This window comes from Desarmillaria tabescens (genome assembly GCF_030435595.1).
Source record: "Desarmillaria tabescens strain CCBAS 213 chromosome Unknown EV420scaffold_188, whole genome shotgun sequence".
Lineage (NCBI taxonomy): Eukaryota > Fungi > Basidiomycota > Agaricomycetes > Agaricales > Physalacriaceae > Desarmillaria > Desarmillaria tabescens.
The window spans coordinates 44,334-59,871 of NW_026848487.1; the positions used below are offsets into that span (position 1 = coordinate 44,334).

Below are 15,538 nucleotides of genomic sequence, written 5' to 3' on the forward strand. Positions count from 1 at the left end.
TCGCTCTCTTCAGATGGAGCGTCAATCGTCAAGTCAGGATGGTCTTCTCGTTTAGATCATCAGCTAAGGAGGTTGGTCATGTCCGTTTGTCTCTACACATGGTAAACTTTGCTCGGGAAATTGCGCAAGTCACTGTGTGCCGTTATCTTATTTTCGGTGTGAAAGGAGAGCGTTGGATGCCTTTTTGGCGGTCGTGCTCTTATCTTTCAGTAGAGTTGCCTGTTGAGAGATGGCACTAAGATAAAATAGTGACGTTGTGATGTTCTTCATGATGTTCTTCGCGGGACAGGAATAAACCATTTTTGTTGTTTTTTTGGTTAGAAAATTATTTTCTTAAATTACGTTTGAGGCGTAGGAAAATATCCAAAAAAGGCAGGGCAACAGTACTGCCCCTTCCCTAACTTTATCCCTGCTCATTTATCATCGCGCCCCGACATTCATTTTTATTTCTTACTGTCTTGCTCAGTACCAGCCGCCGTTGTCGTCATTGTGATACTCAGTGACTACGGTACTCAGGTTCGACTGACGCCGCAGTGATTCTTCTGCTGCCTCGAGGCCAAACTCGTGGCGTTCACGCATTCTTGCGGTTCGCCCCCCATCTTATCCTACTTTCTATCCTCCGAAAGGACTGAATACCCCATTCTCTACTCGATATCATCCTTTCACAGATAACGGTGACCCGTACTGTCGACACTGGTCGTCGGAATCCAAGGTGACCAAGAGAGCGTCATTGTATGCCGCAGATATATCGTCGGAGGGCACCGTCAAAGGCAGACGAGCCGGCATCGAGGAAGAAATTCAGTACCGTCCTCGGATTCAGCCAGTTGTACAGGGACGCCAACGTTCACACCACGCCTGACGAGCTCGGCCATCACCATACCTTCACACGACGGAGCGTCGACAGCATCAGGAGCAGCGGAGCCGGCAGAGCACATATTGCAGGACGACCTTCTACTACATCCAACGACTCGCTCGACTCGCCGACCAGCCCAGCGGCAGCGACCACCCCTAAAGTGAGCACCGATCCCGTCTCGACCAACACGATGCTGGCCGCGACTGATCTTCCTCCAAATCGACGGGCTCCAGTTCGAATTGACGCCCAGGACGGCCCTTGGAGCGTTAGTGTTGCGGAATCGCCGCACGATGCCCGTTCATACAGTCTTTACATAAAGAGTGAGTTCCCTTTCATTGTCGGCTGCTGCAGCGTTTTCTCCACAGCCTCCCTTCATTCGCATGATTTTCTCCTTTAAAGACGAGCCGCCTGCATGCTTACTGACGGTCGTTCTCTCTCTCTCTCTCGCAGCTCCCACTCACAACATCACTCTCACCCGAACGGCCATGGAGATAGTTGAGCTCGACAGCAAGCTCCGTGAATCGTTACCCGGAGCCAAACTCCCTACACTTCCTATTGACGCTGCTGCTGCTGTTGCTGCAGCAGCGCCCAAACGTAAATCAACATTCCTTAATACCCTTTCCCGCCTTACTTCCCCCACCGCCGGCAAAGGTGGTCGGAATAACTCAACCCGGCGTGCCAATAATGCCAGTTCAATAATTGCCTCTCCCGTCGCCTCTCCGTCAAACGAGAAGAATGACCCGTTTTTGTCGTTCACGCCAAGCGCCATCAACGCCACCCTTCCCACCACGGTCAACAGTACAGCCGTCGCAGCTTACCTGACGACCATCTCAAACACCCCTTCGCTGCGCCAGGCACGCGTGTGGAAGCGTTTTGTCCGCGTTCGCACGGACGACTTGGAGAGTGTCCGTGTTGAGCGAGCTATCAAGCATGTTAGGTCTGATCTTGCTGCTCATGTGGGGTTGACGAAGGACAAAGAAAACACCATGCCAAGTATTCGTGATTCGGAGGGCCCAATAGAAAATGGAAGCGCACACGATGAGAAGCTTCCGAACCAGGACCCTAACCACGAGACTGTAGGCGATGAAGGTGGTGTGACGTCTGAGGGGAAAGATCCGGAGCAGAAGGAGGAATGTACATGCGACGCTGTTTCTGTGCCCGTCGAAAACGAGGCTACGACGTTGACAGTACCAGCCGCCGAGCCACCCGTTACTCCGAACGAGCAGCAACAGGTGACTGTAGAAATGGAGACTACCCGTCCCTCTGAGGACGATGCTCCGAAAACGCCTGTATTAGACGGATCCATGAATCGCATACCCCGTTCACGTTCCGCAGACCCCGACAAGTCGAGACGTCTTGTTCGAACGTATACGTCGTCGACATCGAACCAAGACGGCACTTCTTCCCAGACAGAAACAGGCGACGACGAGTCTTCCGTATCGACGAAGGAAGAGCATATTGGCCGTAGACGTACGCGAAAGAAGCGATCTATGTCCATTGACCCCGCGCAGAAGAAAAAGTCGCAAAGGAAGGTTATTATTGACGACTTTGAGATGATGCGGGTTCTTGGGAAAGGATGTGCTGGGAAGGTCCTCCTTGTGAGGCACAAGTCGACGCAGGACTTATATGCCTTGAAGGCGATCACGAAGCGGCATGTGCTAGCCCATCAGGAGCTGCAGCATACGCTCACAGAACAGGCCGTCTTGAAGAAAATGGCTGCAGAAGCGAAGGATCCCTTTGTGGTCAAATTGTGGTGGAGTTTCCATGATAAAGAGAACCTTTTCTTGGTCATGGTGAGTATTAACTGTTGTTGTTTTCGATCGCTTCTTAATTTCCTCCTAAGGACTTCCACCCTGGTGGTGATCTGGCTACCCAATTAGCGCGATGGGGTCGATTAGGTCGGGATCGTGCTCGGTTCTACGCTGCCGAAATTGTAGAGGGTGTTGAAGGTCTGCATGCAGCGGGAGTCATCTACCGTGATCTCAAGCCTGAGAACATCCTCATTGGCTCTGATGGGCATATCGTCCTCACCGACTTTGGCCTGTCGAAAGAGTTCCCGAGACACTCCACTGCCGCAACCGCGCCTCCTACGCCTTCCGGCTCTCGTGGCGAATTTTACTCCGCTTCTTCAGGGCCGTCTCAGCCGCCAACCCCTCCATGGATGAAGATGGAGAAGGGCGGCGAGCTTGCTGCTGGATGGCCTGGTCCGTCGGTAGGACAGAACGATAGTACTGCCACATTCTGTGGGACGGCGGAGTACCTTGCTCCAGAAGTCATTCAGGGTTTGTCTTACAGCTATGAGATTGACTGGTGGAGCTTCGGAACGATGTTGTATGAAATGTTGACTGGTATTGTGAGTACTCTTGGTCTGTTCTTCCCGTGCGAACGGTTCCTGAGTCGTGGACGCTTAGACACCCTTCTGGGCGAACAACCATGCCGACATGTATGTGCGAGTGCTGCAAGACGACCTTCATTTCCCTGATGACAGGGCGATTGATCAAGACACGAAGAGTTTGATTCGCGGTGTCAGTTATATGCGTTTGAGGCTTCTTTTCATACTCATGGGAACATACAGCTTCTGCAACGCAATCCTGGGCTTCGTATTTGCGAGCCTCGGATAAAGCGGCATCCTTACTTCTCGATGATGTAGGCTTGATTGTTTTTATTAATGGACCAGGCAGTTAATACATCATGACAGAGACTGGTCTCACGTGTATTACAAGCGCTATATACGTTCGTTCGTTTTTCTGGGTGTTGAGCTATCAGCTAACTTCCTTGTTCACAGCCCCTTACATTCCACCCATCGACCCCTTAAATGCTAGTGATACGCAGAACTTTGACGATACTTTCCTTGACATGGAGCCTGTTCTTGATGAATTCAACGAGAACGAGCAGACGGATGATGATCAAGAACACGAGCAGACGGACACAGATCGAACGGATGGAGAGGAGACCAACACTACCCCATCACAGTCACGCAGTTCGTCAATAGCTCCGCAGTCACAGCCTGAAGATGATTCTGTCGATGTCTTTGATGGATACTCCTTCAAAGGCCGGCACTCTGTTGTCATTGATGATGAGGGTGACGAAGTAGAAGTGTCTAGCAGTGAGAGTGAGACGGACGAGGAGGAGTTGGAGCCGGAGGAGGTTACTTCCGTTATTGAACCTGTTCTCGAGCCTGAAACGCCCAAGCCTGCGGCAGACATGGTTACCGATGAGGCGGAGGTAGATCTAGGAGAACCGAAAACGCCTGAAGCTCGTCCGGTGCTGTTACCAGCCGATGACATATCGATGCTCCCTCCTCTACCACAATCGCCTGTGGCACCCTCTCCACCGCGCGCAGAAGAACATGTGGAACCTACTCCCGAGCCTACGCCTCAGCCGCCAGAGGCCAAACCCCGGAAGAGCAAAGATTTAGACGCCGAAAAGGACGTCCGAGTCAAGCTCCAACCGCCTTCAAAGCCGGCACCAAAGGCCAACAACCGTGTCTCGCGTGCTCCCCGCAGAGAAAAATCAGGTGTCCCCGCTCTAGACCGATACCTTTCCGATGGTGGCGATGAAGATACAGCCACAGACAGGTTCGATGATGATGAGGATGATGATTGGGACTTTGTCGAAGCGGGGGATGGCGAGGACCGGAATGGAACCAAGGGCACGAGTTACTTTGCCCGGGGAGTTGTGGATCGATACAGATTGGCGGTGTTCCGCAAGGCATCGACGCCATCGCACCGGTCCGTGGGAAGGTCCTTCTCTGGTGTTTCGAAAGCCTCGACAGACACTACTGTTGAATCTCCGAGTCCAACGCAGCGGAGAGGAAGGAACCAAGGATTGACGTTCCGCAAACACCCTCGGCAGTTCTTGCGACCCAAGTCTCCACCGTCGTCGTATTCCGGCAAGTCTGGCAAGTCGATGAGCCAATCAGCTTCTGCTACGTTGTCTGCTTCGTCGAGTGCGGGGTTATTGACGCCGTCGCCGTCAATGTCGAGCTCTATGGTTGGCTCGCATTCGTTGAAGTCGAAGGAGTCGGCGGCGTCGGTCGGTAATCAGAGCCTCTCAGACCAGTCGGTAAACGGCGCTGATTCGGGTAATCCGGATCCACTCAGTGCGTCAGAGGCTACAAAGTCTGACGGGCCAGAGAAGAAGAACAAAAAGCTAAAGAAGTACAAGGAGAACGCGGAGAAGGTGTTCTCGCTGTTCTCGTCTCCTCGTCAACCGCAACCCCAATAGACCGCCGGCGGTTCTCATCGTTTCTTTTTCTAATCTATCCTGTCGACGTTTTCCATAGGGCTATTATTCTGCAAAAGCTGAACCGAATTTGTATGCATCTTTCTCGACCATCCATTATCCTATGCACTCGTCTTTCAGAGGACTATTCATTGACGCTCTGGTCACCAGCACACTCCTTCCCTTATACAACTCTATTACCTGCGGATTCAAGAATTAATCATTGCACCTAACTATACCAATTTTGTTTGTTGGTCGCTGGAGTCTTTTCCGCATTTTGTCAGTCCTTACTTGCATTTGCTGTCTTTTTATAGTTTAGTCGCAGGTTCCAACCCTATAGATTGCTTTCCTTTCGCCCTCAATTTCAATCATTGATGCATGCAAACGTAGTCAAATCAGATCTTGTGTAGTTGTGGGTTAGTCACAGTGGGAATAAAACAATATCCAGCTTTGGTAGCCATTGATCATTCCTGGTTGTTAAGCATCGTACTTGTGTCTTCCCCTTTGCTTATCTTAGGCTGAGGTCATTTCTCATCAGGATAGAGATAGATATTCAGCTTAAGTACTCCATCCTCGAAAATCCCTTCTGTCATGATGGTTGCGCAGAATTCTTGTAACAGCAGTCGGACTGCTACTCAGGGGACACAGCCGCGCGAATCGGCAGCCCGGGGACAATACTAACTTGAAGGTGTTGCTCATAAATAAGGCTAATTAATTTGGGGGTAGATCGCACTCATTGCGGGGCCGGAAGTACGAACTTCAAATTTAGTAAACTTTTAGCTGCGAGATATGTGGCTGTGCAAGCGGCGTCCAAATTTGAACGGTACTCGCGCCAAATTTTTCTTATCCCTCATTCTCGGTCATTATCGCTCCATATAAATAGGCGCTCCCTTTATTCTCTAACTCAGATCATGTTTTGTATGGATAGGGAGCGTGGCTCCGCGTTTTCCTTACCTCCTCGCTCCGATTTGGCCGTCCACTGTCGTAATGAGGAAAACGGATGAGATGGGACCTCGCACAATATGAAAGGGTTTCAGAGGACTCGGATCTACGTGGACCTTACCCACATGGTTCTGTTTTAGCGTCAAGTTAGGATCCGGACGCTTTCTCAAACGTAAACTTGTTCTTGCCATGGTAGGTTGATACACCGTTCCTGCTGATTGAAAAGGGTGGCAAATTCTCTTTTAAGGTTTTCAAGCGCGTATAAAATGTTCGGTCCTCCCTCTCGGTCACAAGCAGGCATACAACCCACTAGAATGTTTAGCTCTATCCGCACTCTTGATATTTCCATTGTCCTTATCGGTTTGATTTTTGCTTGGCGCTTCTTTCGGCGTACTCGTCGTACTGCGCCATTTCCTCCTGGACCCAGAGGACTCCCTCTTATCGGGAATCCTTCTCGACATGCCGTCTCCAGAAAGAATGGCTTACCTTCGCTAAATGGGGGGAAAAATATGGTACGTTGTCTAGTAAAATGTTGGTAACTCTGCTCACAGCGTTTTACTAAGGCGACATCGCATCAGTTTCAATTCTTGGTGCGCGTATAGTCATGGATAAATTCAGCCTCAGATGGCGGTTTCCATGCTAGATAAGAAAAGCTCTATTTACTCGGATAGGCCACTTGTCGCGATGGGCTGGTGAGCTCGTCGGGTGGAAGCATTCGCTAGGTCTTATGCCTTATGGTGCGCGTCTTCGGAACCAGCGTCGCCTAGCGCATCAGCTATTAGGAAATAATGCCGCTATAAAACAGTTTCTGCCAATGGTGGAGCTTGAGACACATCGTTTTCTGAAGAGAATCTCTGATAAGCCTGATGAGCTCCCTGCATATATCCGGAAGTATGTTATTTTCTTGTGTCTCCATTGGTCATGATGCTGATGTTCGACGTGTAAGGACTGCAGGAGCCATCATTCTGCAGATCTCGCATGGATACACTATACAAGAAGAGAATGATCCGTTTGTTAAGCTAGCTGAAAAGAATATGGATCAATTTTCTCTCTCGATGACTCCTGGTAGCTTTCTAGTCAATCTTATTCCAACCTGTAAGTCTTGACTCATTCTCAGGTTCTCTTCACAACTGAGATGCGCCATACCTAGTACGCCACGTCCCAGAATGGCTTCCCGGAGCTGGATTCAAGCGGACCGCTCGAGAGTGGGCGTCAACGCTAAGTGATTTTGTGGAAAGGCCGCATACTTATGTAAAACAGCAAATGGTCAGCGGAATAGTGCTTTATACCGAGCAGCGTCTGAAAGACGTATAGGCTGCTGGAAACGCTCGTCCTTCTTTTACTTCGAGTCAGCTCGAAGGTGGAGTGAGTGCAGAGGACGAATCTGATATCAAATGGCTTGCAGGATCTCTATACGCCGGTCAGTACACCTATCAATTATAACCACCTGAAAATCCTCACCCAGTCTCTATAGGTGGGGCCGATACTGTAGGATTTGTCTTTCTCTATCAATATTTGGTCTGATCGTGGATTAGACCGTTTCATCCATTTATGCTTTCTTCAAAGCCATGGTTCTGTACCCTGAAGTTCAGGCCAAAGCACAAGCAGAGATCGACGCCGTGATTCGGTGATCATCGATTACCTCGCTTCGACGACAGAGAACGCCTCCCGTATGTCAATGCTCTAGTTCTTGAAGTCACCCGATGGCACAGCGTAGGACCAACAGGTCAGTACTGGATGCATAGTTGATTTCCCCGGATATTCACTGCCTTGCTCTTTCTAGGAATTGCTCATTGTGCATCGGAGGATGATGTTCAATTCGGTTATTTTATTCCCAAGGGTACCGTGATCTTGGCGAACATCTGGTATGAGGATGTGGACTTCGTTGGAGACCTTGTCTAATTCTTCCTTGTGGTCCATAGGAAAATGCTTCACGACCCTACGGTATACAATGAACCATTCAAGTTCAATCCAGACCGATTTATTCGAACGGACAACAAAGAATCCGAACTCGATCCCTACAAAATAGCGTTTGGATTTGGTCGTCGGTGGGTCTTTTATTGGTACAATCGAGAACTATTAGCCTGATTATTTATGCAGGATTTGCCCTGGTACGACCGGTTAGGCCGGCCTCCATAACCCGTGCTGACCCTTAATATAGGAAAGGTACTAGCAGACGCCTCTATTTTCATTTCCTGCGCTATGGTGCTGGCGGTTTTCGACATTTCAAAGTATTCTGAAAACGGCATTGTGTTCGAGCCCGACACCGATCATACAGCAGGGACTATCAGGTATGAAGGTCTCGAATATCATCAACTCTGAATGTTTCTCATCATTCTCCCGCAGCCATCCCTCTCCGTTCAAGTGTACTATCAAAGCTAGGAGCAGGAAGGCATTGGAGCTTATTGACGAGGAAATAATTGCATGAGAAATAAAGTAGTCACTCCGCCAACTCCTCAGAGAATATGCTCAGCAAAGTCAGTTTCTGCGCCTTTTTGTTGCAGAGGTGAAATTATCTTCACATCTTGCGGCTATTGCTTCTGAAATTCACAACATCTTGTCACTTCTTGTAAGCATACATACTAGCAACAAGCTCCGCTCGTGTACTCCATCAAACAACAACACTCACATCACGTCTTGTCACGAACTGAGTGGTCCAGGCGGAGCGCTAGCGATTTTCATTTCTTCTCTTCGATATATCTCGTCATCATCTTCCGTGGTGCTCGAAAAGATCCATTAATATACCATATGTCCGTCTTCCTATGAGAAGGAATGGCTCACCTTCGCTAAATGGGGAGAGAAGTATGGTATGTGTATTATCAGCAGACCAAGAATACTGTTTACTCAGGTTCTATCAGGCGATATAGTTTCGGTCTCCATCCTTGGTCGGCGCCTGGTTGTCATAAATTCGGCTCAGATGGCTATCAGTATACTTGACAAGAAAAGTTTTATCTACTCCGATAGACCAGTCGTCGGGATGGGCGAGCTCGTCGGGTACAAAAACACCCTCGCTCTTATGCCTTATGGGGCCCGTTTCCGCAACTACCGTAGATTAGCACATCAGCTCTTCGGCAACAACGCGACCATGAATCAATTTCTGCCGATGTTAGAGTTCGAGACGCGACGTTCTTTAAAGAGGACCTTTACGGGACCTGAAGGACTCTCCAAACATATCCGAAAGTAAGCCAATCCAGCTAATCTGGAAGTAGCAGCACTGATAAATAACGCGCAATAAGGACTTCCGGTGCCATAATTCTGCAAATCTCACATGGGTACGTGACTCAAGAAGAGAATGACCCATTCGTGGAGCTGGCGGAACGAACAGTGAACCAGTTTTCTCTTGCAGTGGCCTCGGGCAGTTTCTTAGCCAATATTATTCCAATCTGTAGGCATTTTCTCACCCTACATCTCTCTCTCCGCATTTAAGACGCACCATGTTCTAGTAACCCACATCCCAGATTGGTTTCCGGGGGCGGGATTCAAACGGACCGCTCGAGAGTGGGCTTCAACCCTAAACGAATTGGTGGAAAAACCACATAACTATGTGAAGGAAGAAATGGTGGGTGGATTAACGTGCTCTGTCGAATTGTCGCTTAAGGATGCATAGGCGGCTGGAACGGCTCGTCATTCCCTGACCTCCAGCCATCTTGAAAAGGACGTGACTGCCGAAGAAGAGTACGATATCAAATGGCTTGCAGCATCTCTATATGCCGGTCAGTAAATTGTTCATTAAGTAAAACCTTCTAAGAGTGCTTACCCATTCTCTATAGGTGGGGCTGATACTGTAGGATTTGTGTTCTCATCATTCAACGTTTGGTCTGACCATAGGTTTAGACTGTTGCAGCTATTTACGTCTTCTTCAAAGCAATGCTTCTGTATCCTGAGATTCAGGCCAAAGCACAAGCAGAGATCGACGCGGTGATTGGGGATGACAGGCTACCACGATTCGATGACAGGGAGCGCCTCCCGTATGTCAATGCACTAGCGCTCGAGGTCTCCCGATGGCATACCGTTGCACCTGCAGGTCAGTATTGAATACATCCACATTTTCCTGGATTCTCACCATCATTGCACACTTAGGCCTTCCTCATTGCGTTACTGAGGATGATGTTCAATTCGGTTATTTTATACCCAAGGGTTCCATGGTCTATGCGAACATCTGGTATGAGGATATCAATCTTGTGTGAAACCTAGTCTCATAAGGCATATAACTGACAGGAAAATGCTTCACGATCCTGCGGTATATGATCAACCATTCGAATTCAAGCCGGAGAGATTTATTCGAACAGAAAGCAAGGAGCCAGAATTTGATCTTCATAAAGTGGCGTTTGGATTTGGACGGCGGTGAGTTCTCTGTTGGAACCACCAATTTGATTTATCATAGCATTTCACAGCATTTGCCCAGGTATAATTTCTCATTCTTGTGTTTTAGATTCATATTGACGCAGGTTCCAGGTAGAGTCTTAGCTGACGCCTCCATATTTATTTCATGTGCTATGGTGTTATCGGTCTTCACCATTTCGAAATACTCTGAAAATGGTGTTGTATTCGAACTGGACACAGAGCATACCGCGGGTGCTGTCGGGTAAGAAAACAGCTTCGTTGTGTATAGTAGTTCTCAATGTGTCTCTCGTTTTTATCCAGCCATCCGACGCCGTTCAAGTGTGCAATCAAAGTTAGGAGCGAGAAGGCTTTAGGACTTATCAACGAAGAAAGAGTTGATTGAGGAATGAACGTCGTTGATGTAATCACATCTCCGTCAATTGAAGAACTATTTCCCAAACCAACCTTTTTTCTGTTTGCGTGTATTGAGTGATGCTTCAACCGGGATTCTCAAATTCTCAAACTCCAACAGAAGCATGCTAACGCGTCGACAAAGTCAAGACAAAGTGGATGATATCCATTACATGATTACATGTCGTGGCGGGCCTTCACTTTGCAGTGAATTTGCCAGTTCCACAGGGAATATGTCGGCCAAGTCAACATCCGTCTATCCTTTTTTTGATCAAGGTGGAGTTAGCTACATAGCTTCTGGAATTCACTGCATCTTGACCATTGAGGTTGTCAGCAAGTTCCCCCCGTGTATTCCATCAAAAGCATTCGATACTCATTCGACGCATGTCACAAATCTTCTCACCACTAAACTGTTGTCCCGAAAGTTGCTTTGTGACTATTTAAATTCTACGGGGTACGGGGTCTTTTTCTCCGATAAAGAGAAACACTGCTCCAGTTCGCTGTATCTTGTAAGCATTCAGGCTGTCAGCAAGCTCCGTGTAGTCCATCAAAGAAACGCCGAACGCCCATCAAGTTCACAAACTTCTGGATCATTATTCTCCCTGATGCCTCGAGACTAGATGTACCTAAAAGGATATCTGCCATCTTATCTATTCGTTGAGCCGGCATCAGTAACTCCTTGCCATGTACAGCGGATTTATAGGTCTGGGCACCCACACTGCTGGACACTAAGCCCCGCGCGCTGTTCTCAGTTGAGATCGGCGGCCCCCCAAAATATGTTACAACACTAGCCCTGAAGATGAACTGAGACCATTATAGTAGACGATCGTATATGATATTGGGCACACTTCACTCACCAAGTGACGCTCATGTCCTGCCAGGCCACGCCGTTGTGGAATTTGAAGACCTAAAGACGAAATTAACAGACTTCCTATTTTTGTTCCTGACGCACCGTGGCTGTGCACAAAGTGAGTAAACTGCCAAACTCAATAGGCGATCGTTTTTAGATCTATCTTCCACGGTCCAAGCAAGTTTTTTTCTTCTTCTCGAGCTGTGCCCGCGGATAGCCTAATTCCGACTGAGACGGACCTAAATGTCTCTTCGAATTCCGTGGAGTATTGATACGAGTTGAGATCCGGACTGCGTATTAGCGCCAGTTTCACGAGCCTAACTCAACGGTTTGTACCAATGAGAATTTGAAGTTACTCAGTGTGGACTAATCCCACCGCCGTCTACTAGAATTATGAGCGTCATTCTTCATGTTCTTGTCCTTCATGTGGTCAACATTAGACATATAAAGCAACATGTCACACGATATTATGGCCTAACAAGACTCGGAGCCATACGACTGCCGCTCCGCAGGTGCCTTTCCACCATCAATGGAGAAAAATCTCTGGCGCTTTGTGTTGTCTTCTGATAGCCTAGTTTAGGATCTCAATACGACCGACGGGAATTTCTTGGAATGAGTCGTGCACTTAAAAGGATGGACTTTCATCTCGAATATCATCAAGCGACCTCCTTTGCAGAATGCTCAGCTCTCTTATTCTTCTTGACATTGCTATTGCACTTGCCGACCTGGTCTTTCTGTGGTACCTCTTCCGCAGAAACAACCGTGATGCGCCCTTTCCTCCAGGCCCTAGAGGACTCCCGCTTATTGGGAACCTTCTTGACATGCCCTCTGAGAAGGAATGGCTCACCTTCGCTAAATGGGGAGAGAAATACGGTATGTGTATTATCAGCAGACCAAGAATACTGTTTACTCAGGTTCTATCAGGCGATATAGTTTCGGTCTCCATCCTTGGTCGGCGCCTGGTTGTCATAAATTCGGCTCAGATGGCTATCAGTATACTTGACAAGAAAAGTTCTATCTACTCTGATAGACCAGTTGTTGGTATGGGTGGCGAGCTCGTCGGGTGGAGAAACTCCCTGGCTCTTATGCCTTATGGTGCACGTTTTCGTAACCATCGTCGCTTAGCGCATCAGCTTTTCGGCAATAACGCAACCATGAATCAATTTCTGCCGATGTTAGAGTCAGAGATGCGTCGCTCTTTGAAGAGAATCTTCATTAGACCTGAAGGACTTTCTGAACATATCCGAAAGTGAGTGAATTTAGTTTATCTGTAATTATTGACACTGATAATTAACGCGTAATAAGGACTGCCGGATCCATAATTCTGCAAATCTCACATGGATACGTGACTCAAGAAGACAACGATCCCTTCATAGAGCTCGCAGAACGAACAATGAACCAATTTTCCCTTTCAACGGCTTCGGGCGGTTTCTTAGCCAACCTTATTCCAATCTGTAGGCATTTTCTCACCCTACATCTCTCTCCGCATCTAAGACGTACCGTGTTCTAGTAACCCACATTCCAGACTGGTTCCCGGGGGCTGGATTCAAACGGACCGCTCGAGAGTGGGCTTCAACCTTAAACGAATTCGTGGAAAAGCCATATAACTATGTAAAGCAAGAAATGGTGGGTGAAATAACGTGTTCTGTCGAATTGTCGCTTAAGGATGCATAGGCGGCTGGAACGGCTCGTCATTCCCTGACCTCCAGCCATCTTGGAAAGGGCGTGACTGCCGAGGAAGAGTACGATATCAAATGGCTCGCAGCAACTCTATACGCTGGTGGGGCTGATACTGTAGGATTTGTGTTCTTATCATTTAATGTTTAGTCTGACCACGGGTTCAGACTGTTGCAGCTATTTACGCCTTCTTCAAAGCAATGCTTCTGTATCCTGAGATTCAGGCGAAAGCACAAGCGGAGATCGACGCAGTGATTGGGGATGATAGGCTACCACGATTCGACGATAGGGAACGCCTCCCGTATGTCAATGCACTAGCGCTCGAAGTTACCAGATGGCACGCCGTAGGACCTGCAGGTCGGAATTAAATTTACTCACTTTGCCTGATTTCTCACCGACCTTTCACCCTTAGGCCTTCCCCATTGCGTTACTGAAGATGATGTTCAATTCGGCTATTTCATTCCTAAGGGTTCTTTGGTCTATGCGAACATCTGGTATGAAAATGCCAATCTGTCTGAAACGTAGCCTCATGGCGTATCACCTACAGGAAAATGCTTCACGATCCTGCGGTATATGATCAACCATTCGAATTCAAGCCAGAGAGATTCATCCGAACGGAAAGCAAGGAGCCGGAATTTGATCCTCATAAATTAGCGTTTGGATTCGGACGACGGTAAGTCCTCTGCTCGGATGTATTCTATTGATTCCTCATAAGCCTCTGCAGGATTTGCCCAGGTACAATTTCGCAGCTCGTGATTAATATGCATACTGATGCGGGATCCAGGTAGAGTCCTAGCTGACGCGTCCATATTTATTTCGTGTGCAATGGCGCTGTCGGCCTTCACCATCTCGAAATGTTCTGAAGATGGTATTACACTTGAACCGGACACGGAACACACCGCAGGGACTATCAGGTAAGAAATCGGCTTCATGAGTCTTGGATTGATTCCTCACTGCGTCTTCGCCTTTGATTTTCTTTCAGCCATCCGACGGCCGTTCAAGTGCAGAATCGAAGCTAGAAGTGAGAAGTTTTTAGGACTCATTAACGAAGAACGGTTCGATTAACAATGAGTGCCGATTGATCTAACCATAGCCTCCACCGAAGAACTATTTCCCGAGCCAGCGTCCTTCCGTTTGTAGTATGTACTGCTGATACTGATTGTCCAATCTCTATGAATGATCCTTATCCTGATGGATTCAATCAGGATTCTCAAATATGAAAGCTCTGACAGAAGCATGTTAATGCCTTGACAAAGTAAATGATATTTACGTGTCATGACGGGCCTTCACTTTGAACCTTCTTTGTGCTTCAAGCCAATCTTAATTCACAAGCTGGAAAGTTGTGGAATGCGAGTTCTTTTTCATTAGTGATGGATCAGCCTATAACACCCTATTCTTTGCCTTCTTGAAGTTCTCCCACCGAGCTTCCCACTTTCTCTCTGTACCCACATGCACATACTCCAATTCTGTGGCGATTGATTAATTCTTTGTGCAACTATTTCTCTCATAAGGGAAGGTTTCCAAGAGTCCGCCACGATTATACTGACAAACGATCAGGTTGATATTGTTGAGAGCGGGCTATCAACCCGCTGCCGCCGTCCCGGTATCCCGGTCCATATAACCGCGCCATGCCGGCGGCAGGATACTTCCGGAGCCGCAGCTTCCAACTTGAAACCTCTTGAATCGTCATTATTGTCTTGACTCTTCATAGGTATCTGTGCCAGAAAGTCAAGTCATATTTCCCATACTTTGCAGCAGGTACGTTGTTTTGTGAAACGACACTGGTTTCTTCTGATGTCTACCACGGGCTGGTCCAAGGCTGGTTGATATCTCCTTCTTCTCGCCGCACGGGTATCCTTTCCACATGAAGGACCCTTGGGCAGGGCTTCGGGTCAAAACCGAAAAGAGACGTACTCTAACAACGTATCCGGGACGAGCTTGCAGCTGCGGTGGGCCCCGTGTTACATATTCTACCCACCGGGCTGTCTATTCCCGACTGCTCAGAGCCTTCTGATTACTCTCAAGGGGTACATATTACGAATCTTGGCACTGAGTGATCCCGCACATGGAGAGGAGGTAAGATTCAAGAAATGGAAGATATATCGTAAAGTACATCCCAGGAGGACCGGTATGTCAATATCAGGATGCAACAGAAAAAGACTGCGGAACATCCAGGTCAGTGTCGAAGAAGACCGCCGTCAAAGACTTTTTTAAGCTGTATCCTCGTTCGGAAGCTTGACAATCGCTGTCAATTGAGC

At 48.1% G+C, this 15,538-nt stretch overlaps 4 protein-coding genes across 4 annotated transcripts; all 4 read left to right on the forward strand.

Annotated features, from left to right (window-relative positions):
* Positions 1–734: 734 nt before the first annotated feature.
* On the forward strand, positions 735–5,080 carry EV420DRAFT_1488661 (uncharacterized protein; the record flags this gene model as incomplete). Its single annotated transcript, XM_060470637.1, has 7 exons — positions 735–1,173; positions 1,205–2,646; positions 2,697–3,206; positions 3,265–3,378; positions 3,429–3,499; positions 3,531–3,586; positions 3,639–5,080. 7 exons carry the CDS (start codon positions 735–737, stop codon positions 5,078–5,080), a joined length of 4,074 nt encoding a protein of 1,357 aa, XP_060321731.1.
* An 811-nt stretch (positions 5,081–5,891) lies between these two features.
* Positions 5,892–8,644, forward strand: EV420DRAFT_1771095 (cytochrome P450). Its single transcript, XM_060481086.1, has 15 exons — positions 5,892–6,211; positions 6,267–6,531; positions 6,583–6,609; positions 6,663–6,910; positions 6,966–7,114; positions 7,170–7,285; positions 7,334–7,439; positions 7,494–7,507; positions 7,555–7,646; positions 7,678–7,745; positions 7,803–7,884; positions 7,942–8,067; positions 8,120–8,130; positions 8,181–8,310; positions 8,366–8,644. The coding sequence occupies exons 2-15, from the start codon at positions 6,286–6,288 to the stop codon at positions 8,445–8,447; spliced, it is 1,497 nt and encodes a 498-aa protein (XP_060321732.1). The 5' UTR covers positions 5,892–6,211; positions 6,267–6,285; the 3' UTR covers positions 8,448–8,644.
* A 137-nt stretch (positions 8,645–8,781) lies between these two features.
* On the forward strand, positions 8,782–10,788 carry EV420DRAFT_1682989 (cytochrome P450; the record flags this gene model as incomplete). Its single annotated transcript, XM_060479239.1, has 12 exons — positions 8,782–8,826; positions 8,868–9,199; positions 9,256–9,404; positions 9,463–9,578; positions 9,627–9,732; positions 9,790–9,803; positions 9,854–10,043; positions 10,100–10,181; positions 10,238–10,363; positions 10,414–10,424; positions 10,475–10,604; positions 10,664–10,788. 12 exons carry the CDS (start codon positions 8,782–8,784, stop codon positions 10,743–10,745), a joined length of 1,383 nt encoding a protein of 460 aa, XP_060321733.1. The 3' UTR covers positions 10,746–10,788.
* A 1,030-nt stretch (positions 10,789–11,818) lies between these two features.
* Positions 11,819–14,311, forward strand: EV420DRAFT_399673 (cytochrome P450). Its single transcript, XM_060481975.1, has 12 exons — positions 11,819–11,931; positions 11,993–12,476; positions 12,528–12,852; positions 12,909–13,057; positions 13,114–13,229; positions 13,278–13,397; positions 13,448–13,637; positions 13,693–13,774; positions 13,828–13,953; positions 14,005–14,015; positions 14,065–14,194; positions 14,263–14,311. The coding sequence occupies exons 2-12, from the start codon at positions 12,281–12,283 to the stop codon at positions 14,297–14,299; spliced, it is 1,482 nt and encodes a 493-aa protein (XP_060321734.1). The 5' UTR covers positions 11,819–11,931; positions 11,993–12,280; the 3' UTR covers positions 14,300–14,311.
* The last annotated feature ends 1,227 nt before the right edge of the window (positions 14,312–15,538 follow it).

Bases quoted from the DNA above. Each gene is read 5' to 3' on its own strand.
- EV420DRAFT_1771095 (XM_060481086.1), top strand. From the start codon at position 6,286: ATGTTCGGTCCTCCCTCTCGGTCACAAGCAGGCATACAACCCACTAGA. The intron at 7,286-7,333 runs GTCAGCGGAATA...AAAGACGTATAG, and splicing joins CTTATGTAAAACAGCAAATG to GCTGCTGGAAACGCTCGTCC. The intron at 7,647-7,677 runs GTGATCATCGAT...CTTCGACGACAG, and splicing joins GAGATCGACGCCGTGATTCG to AGAACGCCTCCCGTATGTCA.
- EV420DRAFT_399673 (XM_060481975.1), top strand. From the start codon at position 12,281: ATGCTCAGCTCTCTTATTCTTCTTGACATTGCTATTGCACTTGCCGAC. The intron at 12,477-12,527 runs GTATGTGTATTA...AGGTTCTATCAG, and splicing joins TAAATGGGGAGAGAAATACG to GCGATATAGTTTCGGTCTCC. The intron at 14,195-14,262 runs GTAAGAAATCGG...ATTTTCTTTCAG, and splicing joins CACACCGCAGGGACTATCAG to CCATCCGACGGCCGTTCAAG.